Source organism: Psammomys obesus, unplaced genomic scaffold (genome assembly GCF_907164565.1).
Source record: "Psammomys obesus unplaced genomic scaffold, mPsaObe1.curated_primary_1811, whole genome shotgun sequence".
In the NCBI taxonomy this organism is placed as follows: domain Eukaryota; kingdom Metazoa; phylum Chordata; class Mammalia; order Rodentia; family Muridae; genus Psammomys; species Psammomys obesus.
In genome coordinates, this window is record NW_026585987.1 from 2,920,683 (window position 1) to 2,939,462 (window position 18,780).

At 40.5% G+C, this 18,780-nt stretch overlaps 1 protein-coding gene across 1 annotated transcript in view; it reads left to right on the forward strand.

Moving 5' to 3' along the window:
* Nucleotides 1-17,517, forward strand: part of Cdh6 (cadherin 6) — a 137,396-nt gene extending 119,879 nt beyond the window's left edge. The window contains exons 8-12 of the mRNA XM_055601098.1: nt 5,458-5,594; nt 8,006-8,127; nt 9,156-9,273; nt 9,401-9,652; nt 16,031-17,517. Of these exons, the coding sequence (XP_055457073.1) occupies nt 5,458-5,594; nt 8,006-8,127; nt 9,156-9,273; nt 9,401-9,652; nt 16,031-16,521 (1,120 nt within the window). The 3' untranslated portion in view covers nt 16,522-17,517. The remainder of the gene's footprint in view (nt 1-5,457; nt 5,595-8,005; nt 8,128-9,155; nt 9,274-9,400; nt 9,653-16,030) is intronic.
* Nucleotides 17,518-18,780: the final 1,263 nt, after the last annotated feature.

The window sequence follows — 18,780 nt, forward strand, 5'->3', positions numbered from 1 at the left end:
CAGCTATACTACATCTGCAACAGAGAGTGCGCACAGAGAAAGACAAACAAAGGATAAATATGCAGGACGTCAGGTGAAGACACTTCCGAGAATCAAATTAGCGGGGAGACTGTCTAAGACCGCACGACCGGGCTCAGCTTTCTTAGTGGGAAATCTCTGCAGTAAAGATTTGAAAGAAACAAAGGGATGAGCTGTGTAGAATTCTGGGGAAGACCTGCAAAAGGGGGGAAGGACAGGGGTCTACGCTAGCGCCACCTTCCTCTGATGCGGCAGTGGCTAAGAGGTCTGCACATCTAGGAAAGAGAAGAGGAAATGTCGAGCTGGGATAGGAAACAGAAAGGAGGGAGATGAAGAGAGAGGAGAAAGAGAGAGAAGGTGGAGGGAGGAAATAAGAGAGAGTGGAAGGAGGTGGGAGAGGTTAATTGGGAGGCAGCAGGGAGGTTTGCCAAGGTGGAGCTCACAGGTCCTACTGGGCTTTATGGTTCATGGTAAAGCCTGAGTTTGAGCTAATTGAGGTGAGAAGCCATCTGGAAGCTTTGAATAGAAGAGCTGCGTCATCCCAAACTGCACTTTAAATGGCCATTCTGCCCGTGGTGTGGAGGATGTTCCTGCAGGTAACTGAGTCATGTGCTCTAGCTGCCACTGCCCTTTGTTCCAGTCAGATCTCCTGATACCCTCACACCTAAAACACACAGATGTCTACTCCACTCTCGGCACACAGGGCCATGTTTCACCCGTCTACTGGAAGATCTTTGACACACCGAAGAGGGCTGCGGTCCACCAGCGCAGCCTGGTGTGAGCTCCGTGGACCCAGTAAATGTAACACGCTTAATCAGGGAAATGAAGGATGGCTTTCACTTCCACAGCACATGCACCTTAGGCACTTTCACAACTGTACAGCTCATTGCAGCTCCTTCCAGTTACACGGAGTTGGGAGGGGGCACCTCAGCAAGTCAGTGTGAAGTCCAATTTAAAAGCATTTAATGCTGGAAGTTAACAAATACGAGCTTCAGTTACCTCTCTGATAGATCAACACGCTTTTAACTTCTTCTGGAAATTTAGGCTAAATACTTTTATATTAGTTTTTAAACCAAATACCAGCCTTACCCGCTGCATTATTCTCCGTGTTCTGAATGGAGGTACTTAGCCTGTAAGCTGGGCTGGCTGTTGGTTCATGCTAAAGACGTTCACTGCCAGCCTTCCCTTAGTACATATGGGTGTGATGTATAAATATAGATTTAAGTCTAGAAACATACATAGATTACATTGGTGTAATAATGCATATTCCAGTGATTTTCCTTATAGGATAAAATTATTCTTACATAAAGAATATGACTATACACAGTCTGCGGTTAGTCTAGACATAAACACCGAACAACTGTATAAGACTATCTTAGGTTGGTCAAACAAATAATTCCCCAAATGTTGAGGTTTTTTTTTATGCGGTCACTATCTTTAATAACTCTTTAATCACAAAACAATTTCCTACTATAACTTTATCACAATGTCTTTTGCTAATACATACAAGAAAAAACATGTCACTATAAATATCACTATAAATACCATGTAAAATGTCTATGTGGGGTCTAGCGAGATAGCTCAGCACTTGCTGCTCTTACAGAGGATTCAAGTTTGGTTCCCAAGACTCATATCAGGTGACTTATAACCGCCTGTAACTACAGCTTCTGAGGATCTGAAGCACCCTTCTGACCTCCTTAGGGACCCCAGCTCATGTGCATGCACTCATACACATAAATAAAAATAAGGTAAGTATTTTTTAATCTACATGCAAATGCAGCTCTTTTCCCACCAAACAAATTTCCCTCACTTGAGGACACATTACAAGACAAATCATTTAATCACTAAATGCAATGAAGTCCCGAGGGAAAAGGTCAAGCCATCCGCTACAGCCATGCAGAGGCCGATTGCCTTCTTTCCTATTGACAATGATCACAGTTAATGTTTCTGGACAATAAATATCCCTGATATAAACTGAAATTACTTTAGAGGAAAGAAAATAACAACAAAAAGAAAATACAGCTTTGTCTATAATCATCTTTCCTAAACAATATAGGCATTTTAGGCTTTCCATTAATTTTTAATCTCCCAATTAGAGAAGACAATATAAATTTTGGAATTTCCTAAATAGTTAATCTTCTCTCTTTAAAATTTAAAGCTGCCTTCAACTAAAACTTCCTCACTACTTCCCGTTTATTTCAAAGCTTGATAGAAAAGCATAATTATTTGTAAAACTTAAAAACTGTGCCACCAGGCTGAGACAAAGAGTAAAAGATGACTGTTGTCTATAATTACAGCAGCTTAGAAAAGCACAAGGCAGGACTTCCTAAGCTGATGTAAGAATATGGCATTTTTCATGAGGAAAAAACGTAGTCATAGATAAGTATTAGATTTCACACAGTCTATGAGTACAGTAACTTCCTTTTTGAGAAGTAACAGTATATTATAAATGTTTATCATTCATCTTCAAAATAAAGAAAGGGACTCAAGTAAGTTCAATGTTCTAGCCTAAATTTTTTCAAAATTGTTGGAATGGCAGGATTGTAAAACCAGTAGATAGCTTTTTAAATATGTTTGAGCCCTTCTGAGGATAAAAAGGCTATGTTAAATATATTGATACTAAACTTCTAAACTTAAGACCTAATGACGTAATGGCCCGTTTGAATCTCATTAATTTCTTCTGAAATCTTTGAATAGCAAGCAATAAATGAATGCCTATTTCATTTAGACAACTAAGTGACAAATATCAGTATGAAAATATATTGTTTGTTATATCTTGTTATTTATATTTTAAGTAAAAACAATCCTTTGAAATAGAATTTTGAGGATTGTACATTATTACAAATGACATATCTTTTCTTAGAGCCTTCATAACTCTAAATATGTCTCATAATTGGATTGTTTACTTAAATTGTGTTTCCACTAAGCCAATTTTTTAATCCAACATTTTAAAACCCCTTCCATGACATAAGTTTTGAAAATGCATTGGAAATGGGAAGTTATTTTTCCTAAAAAAATCTTAAAATATCAAGTCTTTCCAGATTTTTCTCTTGATACCCTTTCACTCATAAACATACATACATACATACATGTAACCCTTACATGGCTATCCTAAAAAAAAATCAATTTCAAAATTAAATAAATTTTAAAGTAGTTAAAACTAATAAAAAAATTATTTAAAAAAAGTTAACATTTCCCAATCTGCCATCAGCGTTAGTGTTGAAGGTGCTGTCTGACTTTGGTTTCTAAGATAGCATTCTGGGCCCTCTTTGAATTTCCACAAGCTCTCCATAAACATGTCTCCACCCCTCACTCTGCCCTTGCATCCTCTTGCCCAGTCACTCTCTGTTCCTGTTGGGTATCTAAGTAGCACTGCCCTCAGCACTCCCTTTTCCACACCTACTGACTGAGAACTCCAGGTTGTCCAAGCGGTTCTCTGCCTTGAGCTTCAGCTTAGACTTCTCTGCTGTGTGCTCCTCAGGCCCTCCATCGCCACATGCCAAAAATGGAGCCTTGACTCTTCCCCAAGCCTTGTTTTTGCTGCCTCTTCCAACATCCTGTGACAGGACTATCTAACCAACCTCCTCAGTTCAGCCAGTCATCTTTTCCAACACGGTTTAGACGATGGTGCTACCCTGCATGGAGCCCGTGGATACATGCCATTTAGAGTCGCCCCCCAAGTCTTCCCTATAGCCAACCCATCCTTCTGCTTAGACTCTGCACTTCGCTCTAACCCCACCTCTTATCTCCACTCTCTCCTACCATTCTCACCCACACAAAGCATCTTTTGTCTCTGAAAAGAGAATGATTTTTAAAATAAAATGGATAATAGAAAAGTAACCAATCCCTATATAAGCACCTACATTAATGTTCTAAAGATTTAAACCTTAATTTTTCTCTGTCTTGCTTATCCTTCTAGCATATAGTTCATCCTGACTCTCATTCATGAGACATCCTGACTCCTTCCTCTCCCCCCAGCTCCTTCCCCTTACCTGCTCTTTTCCCTAATCCAACCCCACTTCACCTCCCCCCTCAGAAAAGAACAGGCCTTCCAGGGGCATCAACCAAATAAAGCATAAACAGCTCCAACAAGACCAGGCACATATTCTTACATCAAAGCTGGATGAGGTAACCCAGTAGGAGGAAAAGGGTCCCAAAGGCAGGCATAGAAGTTAGAAACAGCCTCACTCCCACTGTCAGGACAAAAACACTGAGCAACACAACCATAACATACACACAGAGAACCTAGGTCAGACCCATACAAGCTCCCTGATCTCTGTGAGTACACTTGCGTCCTGGTCAGTTGCTTCTATTGTCAAAGTTCTTGTAGTATCCTTGATTCCCTGGCCCCTCCAATTCTTCCTCCTCCTCCAATTCTTACTCCTCCTCCTCCCCAGGACCTCCAAAGCTCTGCCTAATATTTGGCTGTGGGATTCTGCATTTGCTCCAATCAGTTTCTGGATGAAATCTTTCTGGTCTCTTTGGTGACATTTATGCTAGGCTCCTGTCCCAGCACATCCTGCAGGCATGACAATCTGTAGATAGGCAGGTTTTGTGGCTATCACTTGAGGCCTTGCCTGGTTATAGAGGATCGCTGGTTCAGGCTCCATGTCCCTCCTTACTAGGAGTCTTAGCTAATGTCATCCTTGTACATTTCATGGCTTTTCCATTGCACTAGGTTTTCATCGCTCTCCCAAAATGCCCCCCAATTCCAGTCATCTCTCTCAGTATTCTCAACCCCCACCACCCCTCCACACAGACCTGATCCCTCCTGTTTCCATCTCCACCTACCCCCAGTCTAAAAAATTAATTTAAAAATAGAATATGTGCTGGGGAAATGGTGCACGAAGTGGTCCACAAAAGAATCAGGATTGGACTTTGGACCCCCAGAGCATATGAAAAGGACAGGCGGACATGGCAGCTTGATTAGAATTCTAGTCCTTTGAAGGTAAAGACTGGGCATCCCTGCAGTGAGCGGGCTAGCCAAACCAGCCATATCAGTGATCTCTGGGTTCTAGTGAGAGGCCGTATCTCAGTGAACAAGGAGGAGAGCAAATGAGAAAGGTTTGGTATCAACCTCTGACGGTGTCTGAGCACATTCACATACACGCCTACACACTCCACACACGAAGCCATAAGAAACTGAAGTTACTAAACTTGACCTAAATTACATATTAAAATAGACTTGTTCTAATTACACATTAAAAGGAAATTAGTAGTGATCTCAAAAATCACACAACTTGCCTAGTAAGTGTACTATTCAAGCTGATTGTAAAGATTGATTTATCAAAATATTTTGCTTAACGTTACAGTTACAGACGCTTAAACACACTACGAGTGGGAAGAATTAATAGATGAGATATTCTTGGATTAGTATCATGATGTGAAAAGGGCAAATCAAGGAAAGCCTTTCTAAATTCTACCCTGCATTTTTTTTAGGTATTCTGTGGATAGACACACAGATATGGACAGGATATTCAACATTGATTCTGGAAATGGTTCGATTTTTACATCGAAGCTGCTCGACCGGGAAACACTGCTGTGGCACAACATCACAGTGATAGCGACAGAGATTAGTAAGTCCAGCCTTACCAATGCTGTCTCCACTGATGGTGTGAGTGTCGTGGTGAGGGCTTGCTCAAGCATGGCCAGAGCTGCCCACCTCCTATTGACGGCCCTGCTCTGTACATGTTGAGGGAAAGAGCACCGGGGGAGGCCTGCCATGATGTTTCTTCTAAATGTGTGTTGATTAACTTTACTTGGAGAGAAACTGAAAGTTCTGCAATTTGGAAACAAAAAAACACATCTGTCAGGGCTGGAGAGATGGCCCAGCAGGAAAAGAGCTTGCTGGGCAAATGTGAGAACTGCAGTTTAGATCCCCAAGGTCCACATAAAAGCTGGGCAGATGTGGTGGCTGCCTATAATTCCAGCATTTGGGAGGCAGAGATAGGGGTCTCTGGGGCAAGCTTGCTAGCTAGGTTAGGAACGCACTCAGCAATCAGTAAGGTGGATAGTGATGAAAAAGGCACCCAACAGAAGTTTTGGGTCTACATACATACATACACACACACACACACACACACACACACACACACGAATGAGTTTAATCTCAGCACTTAGGAGGCAGAAGTAGGTGGGTCTCTCTGAGTTCAAGGACAGCCCGGGCTATAGGAAAATCCTATAGAGAGAAAGAGAGAGAGAGGTTACAGATAAATATATAGGTTTTATACAGCATAAAATATAGATTATATATATATATATATATATATATATATATATATCAAGTGAACTAGAATAGGCACATGTAGATATAATTTCCCAAAGATTATAAGCTAAAAAGTCACACACACACACACACACACACACACACACACACACAAAAACGCTGAAAACATAGACTCTCAAACATGTGAAGAAGCAAGGGAATAGGTATAGCCCTATGTCTTCAAAATGTAGGCATTAGCCAACACCTTTTAGATATTCTTTCTAGCCTTCTTTAGAATTTCTGTTTCAAAATCTTTACCAAATGAAGAGCCACAAATTAGCACTTTTATGTAGTCTATCAAATTGAGCAATATAAAGCACCAAATAATCAATAAAATGTTTAGAATGAATTTTAATGCATTCTGCATGAAATCCAACACAAAGAAAAACAGTGCCAAAAAAAAAAAAAAAAAAAAAAAAAAAAAAAAAAAAAAAAAAAAAAAATTTTCTATGAAGTTATTTTACTCCATGGGAGTTAATGTGAACTGAGAGCAGTGTTAGACAGGAGCACATAAAAAGGATAGTTTTTAAAATAATATTTTAGTGTTTAAAATAGGCTTCTGAAGTGTAGCTCTTTTGGTTTTTGTTTTTAATTTCTGAAGTTCTAAACACTTTTATCTCAGCTGGATATCTGCTGTGAAATATTCCATATCAAATGGTTTATTATAGTTCCATTTTGTCAACATAACTCATGAGACGTGAAGCCTCTGAAGGAGAGTGGGTGGAATGATAAACAGGCAGGGTGGGCAAGAGGCGAGGCTGGCGTTGACTGTGATAAGGGCACCTCATTAGACAATCGTTAGATAGGAATTTGGATTTTAGAGTTTGTGCCAAGGGACTGGCATGGACACTAACAACAGCAAGCTCTTGAAGCTTAAAAATTATAAAATAAATTTCCACTGAAAAAAGACCAGTTTTCAAAACATGAAATTTAATATTTTACTAAAGTAGCCATTTTATGCATATTTTAGGTTTATGCCTACAATTCTCTGGTTTTAGAATGTACTGTTTCCTGAATATATTTGAAAATATGGGTGATAGAGACAAATCACAATTTATGTGCAGCCATGTAAACTTTGGTGGAATAGTGTGAGAAAAAGTCAGAGTCAGAAGTCAGAGATTTTAGGAATACTTGTCAGAACTTGTTAACAAACTTGAATAACTCAAAATCTCAGCATTTGTGTAAAATCAGCTCTCAGTTGCTCCAAAGCCTTTTTCTTGCTGTCTGGTTTCCCTGGGAAACCAGCTTACTCCTCCTCTTCGGTCACATCTGAACCTGATGCTTCTGAGAAGCCATGGTTATCCCACTCAACACAACAGCTCCATCTCTCTCCATCCTTTTCTCTGCTTAATTTTGTCATCTGGGGCAGCGTATGTTCCTATGTTTAGTGTGTTTCTCTCCACAATGGAATGCATACCTAAAATTCACTATATCTATTTAGCTCCTTATCTGTCCCAGCACCCAAAATAATTACCAGTCCATATTAGGTGACAGATGTCCAGTGAGGTCTTATTAAATAGACATTCAAATAGACGTGGTTAAGTGTGTGAGAGAGAAAGCGTGAGCTACCAACTCCTGTCTCTCACACCAGCCAAGTCTGTCCTCCAGCTGTCCGGGGAATTAGTGTGGAAGAATGAGAATGAACAAGTAGGTGGTTGTTGTCTGAGGGAAAATGGCGATCAACATGTAAATGCCTATTTCTTTCTTTTTGGTGTGTGTCAGATAATCCAAAGCAAAGCAGCCGAGTGCCTCTGTATATCAAAGTTCTTGATGTCAATGACAATGCCCCAGAATTTGCTGAGTTCTATGAAACCTTTGTCTGTGAAAAAGCAAAGGCAGATCAGGTGAGTTGTGTTTTTAAAAGCACCTTTAAATTAGAAATCAGATTAATTTAGATCTAATAACTGAGATGATACTCACAGCAGAGAGCTCATCTTGAATTATCTATGAAGTGTATGCCAAGGATATTAATGCCATAAATAATAACCAAGACGAATGTTTAACTTGCATAAGAGAACAAATAGGTTTTTTTTAAGAGCTGGAGGTTCATCAGTCTCCAAGACTGATGCAAATTCCAAATCAGTCTTAAGTTTTCATTAAAATAGATTAGTCACAGTGTTGCTGGAATAAAATCTTTATTGGTGAACAGATAGCTTAATTTGCATATGTACTTGAAAATAATAACTAGAACATATTATCCAATTGTCTATAATTCACAGTTTTACTTATTTACATTGCCCATCTGTAAAGTAATACAAATTCATGAATGTTTTATTGCTTTACCCATTTGTCACCCACCTGAAATAGGTCTTTGCAGCCTGTGACAGGGAAATTATGCTACACTTTATCAAAACAGGAAAGTACTATGAAAGTACAGAGGAAAGTGGGAAGCTGAAATTACTGCATTTTTTACATTATTTTTCTTTATAATTTTTTTCCCAAGTCGCTAACCTATGAGCAAAAGAAGGTAATTAGGCTGTCCAGAGTACTTGCGTTTTGTTTAGTTGCAAAGCTGTCATGATCATTGAGTCATTTCAGCAGTGCTTCTCAGTCCAGGTGATTTTGCCCAAGGGGATATCTGGTAATGTCTGGAGACCATTCAGACTTAGGAGTTGGGTCCCAGTGTATAGAGGAATGAGTGCAGGGTGATTATCACACAGTTTGCAGAAAAGATCACAAACCAAAGAAGTAGCCATGGCTCCACGGTTTTCTAATAACATGGCAGTCCTTTGAATAGAATGCATTGATCACTTTTTAAGAACAATCATTTTGATTAAGTTACAAACTATAAAATTAAGCAATTTCTTGAAAAACTGTAAGAAATACTTTGGGTCATGAAACCTCTAGCACAACCTTATGGTTTCTGTTTCAGCTGATTCAGACCCTGCATGCTGTTGACAAGGATGATCCTTACAGTGGACACCAATTTTCCTTCTCCCTGGCCCCAGAAGCAGCCAGTGGCTCAAATTTTACCATACAAGACAACAAAGGTAAGTGAGTTTCTTACCTTCCCTTTATTCGCACCCCTATGGGAATGGATCTTAATTTCCATCACAACGTATTCAATGCACAACGTTATAACACATACACACTCACCATTTTGCTTTCTGCTTCCAGACAACACCGCAGGAATCCTAACTCGGAAAAATGGCTATAACAGACACGAGATGAGCACCTATCTCCTGCCTGTGGTCATTTCAGACAACGACTACCCAGTCCAAAGCAGCACCGGGACAGTGACTGTCCGGGTCTGTGCATGTGACCATCATGGGAACATGCAGTCGTGCCACGCCGAGGCCCTCATCCACCCCACGGGGCTGAGCACAGGGGCTCTGGTGGCTATCCTCCTGTGCATCGTGATCCTACTAGGTAAACTGCTTCTCCCTGCATCCTCTCCCCCCTTGGTGAGGGGCACACACTGTTACTGTGACACTCTAGATTTTCCCGCCTCCCCCAGTAAGGCATACAGCCTGATCTAGGTGAGTAGAGTTATACGCTGAGAATCTGTGTTGTTCAAACATGAACTCATTTTTGCTTTTAAAAAAAAAATGGCTTTGAAGAATGAATAGATGTGATGTGTGCCCATGTCTTTGCTTGCCCGGAGTACCATTTCACCAAAAGAATATGTGGTCTATCATCCTGAAATGCATCTCAGGGGAATTAGAAAGTGATAAATATATATATAGCCTGTTTGTTCCATTTGTTGTTGATATTTCACTTGGCAAGCACTGGTAGGTTTTGAAGAGTTCAAGTCATCCAGCATGGATATCTGACAAAAGCCCCTTCTACAAAGATGACATTTAAGATCAACCGGAAAAGGATGATGGTGACTTTTTCCCTTTCACATAGGAAGAAATAAATGTATGGCATTTTCCTTAATGAAACGAACTTATTTTGAGCTGAACAGTGGACTAACTACCTGCTTAGTGCTGCTTTCTGGTTACCACATGTATTATGTCTATAATTTTCGGACTGTTAATGAATAAAATCACGTCACTGAGAATCATGTCTGGATCCCAAAGAAACTAATGTAATAAAAATAAAAAACAAGATCAGTTATGGCTCGGATGTGAAGTCCACCCCTCCCCCAACAGCTCGAGTGTTGGAGCTGTCATCCCCGGTTGGCGGTGCAACTGAGACGGAACTGGATGGAGAACTGCTAACTTCATCAAATGATCAATGCATTGATGAGTTCACAGTTGAATGGGCTGTTAGGATGTGGGGCCCAGCTGAAGAAATTATGTCATCTGGCATGCCTTTGAAGACTATGCCTGGTCCCTGGGCCCTTTCTTCAGTCTGTTCCTTGTCCACCATGAGAGGAGCTGCGGCTTCAGCCACCCGTTCCTGCCATCGCAAGCCATCACAGTCTTAGCAGTAGATTCAAGCGATCATGGACGATCCCTCTGAATCCACAAGCCAAGTCCATCCTTCCTCCATTAAGCAGTTTCTCCCAGGAATTTTCTCAAAGAAATAGAAACCAACTCAAGGTCCAAGGTCTAGCAAAGATACAAATGATATCTTCTTCTTCCAATCAACCGATTAAGCCAAAAACCCTGAATTCAAAAAGTTTAACAAGCCCTTGACTATTACTATTACTATTAAAAAAACAATCAAATATCAGCTAATGCAGCCCTTCCAAAACTGAGAAAACGGGGCTGGAGAGATGGCTCAGCAGTTAAGAGGACTGGCTCCTCTTCTAGAGATCGCATATTGGAGTCCCAGCACCCACATTGCCAGATCTCACAACCATCTTTAACGGCAGCTTCAGGGCATCCAACACCTTCTTCTGGCTCCCAAGGGAACCAGCTATACATGAGGTACAGAGACATACATGGAGACAAAACACCCATGGACATAAAATAAACACAGTAAAAATTTTAAAAATAAAAACAATATTTAGTTTTACAATCTCACCTATACAGAAAAAAAAAAGTTTGATACACACCTGTAATTATAGAACTGGAAAGGTGTAAAAATAAAGATCAGAAATTCGAGGCCATCATTAGCTACATGGTAAGTTTGTGCCAGCCTAAGATATGCAAGACTGTCTTCAAAAAGCAACTAGGAAAGCATTAACCTGTTACCCAGGAGAAAACCCTTTCTAGTAATGAAGACTGAATAGCAATGGAGAAGCACAGAAAAGCGCCTGCATTTCCTCAAGAAAGATGTTTCTCATTGCTGATCAATGCTGTCAACTACAGCAGAGGACTGGAAACTCGACCTCAGGACTATGAGCCTCTTCTCAAGCAAGATTTGAAAAGAGCGTTTTATGATGGGAAGGTACATATAGCACTGACTGTGTGCAGAGGCATACCTGTGTCCCTAATGCTGTGAATCTGTAAAATCTGGAGGCCCTGATTGTTGTTCTTGATCAAAAGGGAGTGCCCGAATGGCCTGGGGTGGGAGGGGGCCTGTGCTGGTGGAAGGAGGGGGGGCAGCTTTCATCTGCTAGCATTTCTCCTTCTTCTCTCTAGTCATCTATCCTACTTTTTTACATTTTTAACTGTTCTTTACGGTTAACATACAAAACAGTATGTTTCCTCATGATTTCTTCATACACACACTTGGTTCTGACTCTCACCCTTCCGTGCTACCCTGTCCTTTCCCCAGCTGGTCACCTTCTGGTTTATTTCATATATTCAATTCAATACCCTCTTCCTCCCCTCTCAGTAGACCCTATTTTGTGGCCTATACTCCTACACATAGTTAAACACATGCACACATATTAATACATATGGATGTATTTGTGCACACATGTAGTGTTAATCTAGGTTCTTTATGTAGAAGCAAATACAGGATTCATTCTGAGTTTGACTTATTTCAAGCAACATAACGATTTCCAGTTCTATCAATTTTCCCGAAAATGTCATGATTTCATTCTTGTTTGTGGCTACATAAAATCCCATTGTGTATATGTATCACGTTTTCTTTATTCATCTATTTAGACATCTGGGCTGGCTCCATTTCCTGGAAATTGTGTAGAGAGCAGCAATAATCATGGATGTGCAAGTATCGCTGTGGCATGTTGACTTTCAGACCTCCAGGCATCAATCCATTTTCTCTCCTCTACTTTCTTCCCTCTACCTAATTCATTTTGTCTTTCCCTTTCACTTTTTTTTCTGCAATAAATTCACTGTCTCTTCATTATTCTTAATTGGCTTCAGTGCCTCCCACACCTTGTCTAGTGTTTTGGGAATTCTGTACATAATTTTTTAACAGAAGAAAATGAGTTTTAGCTTAACTAGGCTCACACTGTAGACTAGATGCTGTGCAAGTTGCTTTACAAATGTTTTTCTTGCTCCTCAGACCTACCTGGGGTGTATTTATCTGCAGCTTCAATATTAAAGCTGAGGCAGCAGGATATGAAGTAAGTCATGTGGCCAAGTCACACATGTAACAGATGGTAGAACTCAGTTCTACACCTAAGTCTTTCATTCCAGGCTGGTGCGGCACTCCCATACCAATCCCTAGTTTCTCTGTGAGCTTCTGAAATGGAGTGCAATTTCCAGGCTTAAAGAGATATCAGACTTAAACTGGGTCTATTCGGAAAGATTAGAGGCCAACCTGAGAGGCTGCCGGAGAAAGGAAGCCACGCTGAGAAATGAGGAAATCTGATACAAAAGCGGACCTGGCCTAGAGGTGTAATTCAGGAACAGGGAACTTGCCTACCACACAGAAGTCTGCGGTGAATCACATGGCATCTAGTATTTTACTAAAAGAAAACAATAAAAGCATTCAAACAAAAGTTACAGAGTGTGTAGGGGAGGAACAGGTGGGTAGGGGACTTGGGGTGGGTTTGACCTAACACATTGCATGCATGTCTGAGTAGTAAATAAAATATTTTAAGCATCCCAACAATTACATGTAATCTATATAGCAATTTAGAATTTCACAGATTTTTCACATTTAACTCATTCCTCATAACAGCACGAGGCATTGTATTGCTGCTTCCCTTTCACAGAGCAGAAAATGGGTTTTGAGAGGTCGAATTATTAAAGCTCACCTTGATCTGCTAGTTCTATAATGGTATTGGAACATGAATTTGACCATGCTTTTCCCTCTCTCTCCACACCTGAAATCTTGCCACTGTCCTCTAACCCCGGGAGGACCTGAAAAAAAAAAAAAAAAAAAAAAAAGAGACCAATCTCCAGTGAAGACACTTCACAGATGAATCCTAAATGCTTCTGTCCCAGCCCAGTCACCATTTATAAGAGTCAGTTTTCATGAAGGTCTCCCATCAAGATATCAGATGCACACTGGGCTAATAAAAGATGTGGCTAGTCTTCGCCGTAGACTTAAACTGGGAATGAGCATTAAGTACCTATGGCTTCTGATTATGCCCCCTCTCGTTTCTCACTGAGTCTATAATTTCAGATGAACATAAGACTGAAATTTTAAAGTCTGAGAACTTAATCTGGAGAATGAGGAAGTGATAAATGCTTTCTGTCTCACTTTTAATGCTGGGAAAAATCCATGTACTTTACAGCTGAATTGCTTAAGGGTAGGTGGATGGGGTCTATGCTCTAATCCCTAATGTTTTCCTTAGTTGCATACACCCCTGTTTTGAAAATCCATGCCACTTTACACTGGAAAGCAGCGTAAAAGGAAGATCAGTGTAAGCCCTGAAGGTCTCCAACCCCAGGAAGGTGAAACTGAAAGCTTACCAAAGCCACCAAGCTCCCATGGGACACACCTCTTCCCTCCTCTCCTTGGTTCCTTCTGGCCCAGCCACTGAGACTCTTGCCTGTTCCTCAAACACTACAGGCACAGGCCTACCCAGGAACCTTCCTGTAGCCAGGTCCCCTTTGCAGGAGCATGCCTTGGATAGCTCCCTCTGTCTTTCCTAAAATGATAGAGATGCACACAGCCCCTGGGACCAAGAAGCCCTCCCCATCCTCCTTGCCCTCCTCTGCTTTTTCTTGTTTGCATTGCACTTAACAGTATCTAACAATTTCCTGACTTGTTATACGTGTGTTTACTTTTCTGTCTCCATCCAAGAATCCCCACACATCTGCCCATGCTCTGAGGCAGGGCTTTTCACCCACATGTTTTACTGGTAGTACCTAGAACTGTACCTGGCACAATGCAGACACCACATAATTGTTTATTGAAAGGATGGATACCCCGGGTGGGTGAGACAATGGAGGCTTTTGGGGTACCTCCTGACAAGAACAAAAAGTGTGGACAGTTACACAGCCACATACTTGAGAAAGGCAAAATTGTATTTCCTTAGGAAAGAGACAGTCATCCCAAAATGTTTCCAGCATGGTAGGTAAGAGTGTAACCTTTTTAGTCTGGTGGACCTGGGCTTGAGTACCGGCTGTACATGACATCTATAGACCTCAACTTCCTCTTTGGGAAACTGGGGTCTTAACTATGGTTCCTACAATGGTTAAATGGGATTGATTATGAAATGCACTTAGCACAGCAATTGGTACAAAGAAATCTCTCTCTCTAGGTAGCCAAGTATTAATACTAATATTAATAAAATTAATGCCTGAAAGAATAATTTATAGACAAGTGAGCATGTAAATCTACTCATTAGGAGGAAGATGCGCTTGCCTCCTAAACCTTGTTACAAGAATTCAATTTTCAAGGTTTACAAAAGGAGGGGTGACTGGGAGGAGATAAGGGAAGGTGCTACAGCTGGGATAAAAAGTGAATAAATTGTAATAAATAATTAATAAATAAAAATTTAAAAACCTGGACAGTGTAGTTTGTGAAATGGTAAAGAGACATTGCTAGTGTTTCCTGTAGTAAATGTCACTGGGCAAACCTGGGCTGGTGATACATTTTCTGTCCAGGATGGCCGTTTCCTCTTTAAGCTGTTGCTGTGTTTTTATCTTCCACCCATAGGTCCATTTGTAGATAGATGTGTCTCTCTACAGGCAGCCAGCTTTGTTCTACCAACCAGCTGCGAAGAAACATCAGATAGCATTTAAACATAATTCTTGTTTTGCCTCTAATTTAAGCTGGAAGAAAAAGAATAATATATCTGTAAAACAAACATTGTGGCCAACGAACTTGTGGGACATAAGTCTTTGAAAGTGAAATCTCACATAAACATGTTTATCATATGGAAAGTGTATTTCTCTTTGCCCTATTTAATTGGCTGAGCTTGAGGCTCAGAGTAGTTTTTGGAATCTGGGTCTGTCTGGGTTTTATCTGTACTATTTTTTTTTTTTTTTTGTATGTGGGAAGGTATGCAAACATTCACATCTCTGTTTGGGATTTTAAACTAATTTTACACTTTTCTCGGGGAGGGGGCAGAGAAAGGCATAGTGCAATAGCTATTTTAGATGTGGAGTTATGCAAAGCCTTCAACACATCCCAAAGGTGCCAGCCTTTCTTTATAACCAGTTTTGGAGTATTTTTAGATGCTTGGCATAATTTTCACTTTTATTGCAGTGCTTTCTCTGTGGTTCCATCATCATCATCATCATCATCATCATCATTATTATTCCTACCTTAAAAGTAGTTTGCATTTTCAAAGGGAAAAAGAAAGAAGTACTGACAAAATATGATATTTTTATCCTCTTGTTGAAGTATAGCATTCTTTAAAATGCTCCATTCCGGGGTCCTGATCTGATTGTAGACGGAGACAAATGCATCTTTAATGCTGGAAAAAGTTGGGCCTGCATTTTCAAGCGAACTTTTAAAGCTGCAGGTTGGAGCAGTGTTTCTTCCCGACGTTAATTGGGTGGCAAATTAACTTTCCTTCCCTTCTGTTTTGCTTTCTGCTTCTAGTGACAGTGGTGCTGTTCGCAGCTCTGAGGCGGCAGCGAAAGAAAGAGCCTTTGATCATTTCCAAAGAGGACATCAGAGATAACATTGTCAGTTACAACGACGAAGGTGGCGGAGAGGAAGACACCCAGGCCTTTGATATCGGAACCCTGAGGAACCCCGAAGCCATGGAGGACAGCAAATCTCGCAGGGACATTGTGCCTGAAGCTCTTTTTCTACCGCGACGGACTCCAACAGCTCGCGACAACACGGATGTCAGAGATTTCATTAACCAAAGGTTAAAGGAAAATGACACAGACCCAACAGCCCCTCCCTACGACTCCTTGGCCACCTATGCCTACGAAGGCACCGGCTCGGTGGCCGACTCCCTGAGCTCGCTGGAGTCAGTGACCACAGATGGAGACCAAGATTATGACTATTTGAGTGACTGGGGCCCTCGGTTCAAAAAGCTGGCAGATATGTACGGAGGGATGGACAGTGACAAAGATTCCTAATCTGTTGCCTTTTTCGTTTTCCAATATGACACTGGAATATGTGACGTGGCTATTCCTTTCTATTTATCCACTATTCCATGAGGGGTTCTCTGTTGTACCCATTCCAAAAGCCAATGGCTGCAGTCCGTGCGGATCCAATGTTAGAGACTTTTTTTCTAGTACACTTTTATGAGCTTCCAAGAGGCAAGTTTTTATTTTTTAGTTCTTGCAGTTAACCAAGTTAGCCGAGCAGGCACGCAGCGGGAGGCGAGGAGGGAACAGCGTTTTCCCTTGGTTCTCTTATGGCGGGTTGGCCACACAGTCCTTACTGCTGGCCTGGACTCTGCTTTTGCTCATGGCCTCCTGTCAGACGAATGCTCCAACTGTACATTTCACATGCTAATGGGAAAAGGGATCACTTTAATGATAAAAATATAGTTTTAGTATATATATATATAAAAAAAAAAACAAGTGGAAGGAACAATCGGGAAATTGCTCCTGGTCTGTCAGCTCTCAAGGAGATAATTAGCTACGAAAGGGTTTGTAAGAGTGTACGTGTGACAGAGATTTCAAAGTGGCATCTGGGGCACTCTGTCTGTACCGGAAGAGGTGTTTCTGGCACCGACAACTACTCATAAAATTAAATACTTTCATGTTTTAGGATGACTTGAAGCAAATCAAATGGTAACCTTCAAAGACGGTAACAAAAACGAGGCTCTCTGTTCCTTGATACTCATGACTTTATGCATGTGAGAAATGTGAAAGGTCACCATCACACCAAATAAAGGGAAAAGGACAAATAGCTTGAAAAAATTAACAAAGGAAATACTTAGCAGATTCCGAAGTTTTGTGCCACCAACTATATCACAGATCCCTTAATTCTTTCAACATCAGTAAACTAATGAGAAATAAGTCTAATCATACAAAAGTTCTTGAGAGAATTTCTGAGGCAAATATTAACTCTTTGTCTATAGTTGTTGTCACTATTACCCTACTATACCCAAGAATAGCAGTGTGAAGTACAATAATCCATATTCTTCAAATATTTCTTATATAATTAACTTGACTTAGGATGGTTAGATTAAATATCCCCACCCTAGAGTTCAAGGGGAAGGTTAGACCCAGCCACATTTGAACCTAAACCCTGCCCTTTGCCTTAGGAGACACTGTATACTTTCACTGCAACAAGAGAAATAAATGAATGGTGCTGAGATGTTGGTGCGAAACTGCATTTCGTATTTTTGAACTGCTCACAAAAGAAGAGCTTGGATTTTCTTCAGCAAGAGTGCTTAAAGCTCTTGTTAAAGCAGCAGTTGATTTCCAAAAGTAGTCACAGTTTCCCGCTGTTTTTAGGTTGGCTTCTGTAGCAATACGGCCATCTTCATCTTTGAAATGACGATAAAATAATGGTCTCAACTATGACAGAAAAGTAATATAAAATCCATCCAATCTATTATTGCTCTAATTATGCAATTAGTCTCCCTTAGTCAGTTATTATCCAGGGGACCCAACTGAACCAAGCTAATCCTCCTAGCAGGTTCAAATCATTTATTTCATATGGCCACTCTAATGACTCTGGTCATTAGAATCTCACATTCAGCAGTCATCAGAAATTTCCAAAGCACTGCAATGAAAGCATCCTCATTTGAAAACCTAAAAAGGCTCTGTACATACATATATAATATATACTTAAGACTGTGCTCACTTCTCTTATTAGTCATAGGAATTTATTTTCAATTAATGTTCATTTTTACAGAGATAATCTTAATATTATTTTCATTTCAGGGTAGTGCTTTATCAACACTTTTTGTGTTTAGAAGCACACTGTTGTTTAGCTGTCTTTTAAATAGGTATGGTGCCCAGGAAGTAAAGGTGGCACCTGGACAACAAGAGAAACGTGGTATTTGGATTACGGTTAAAAAAAAAAAAAATTACAACCACATTGCCCTTTGTAGTCCCTGAATGGTTTTCTGTTTGTGATGGAATTCCCTGAAGAGTCACAAGTATATCATGGTTGGGCTACTACTAGCTTGTAGGGTTTTATTTTCTAATTCTTCATATGCTCACACACACACACACACACACACACACACACACAGGAATGCAAATAAATGCTACAAGATGGCTTCACTGAAATGGGCCAGTGTGTGTTATATTCACAGGTAAGTATCAAAAAACGATATCCAAGGAAGGTTAACAAGAGTTACTGGACATAACACAAGAACAGCACCTTACATGGTTTATTGTAAAATTGAGGTACTCTGCCTTGCATCTTACATC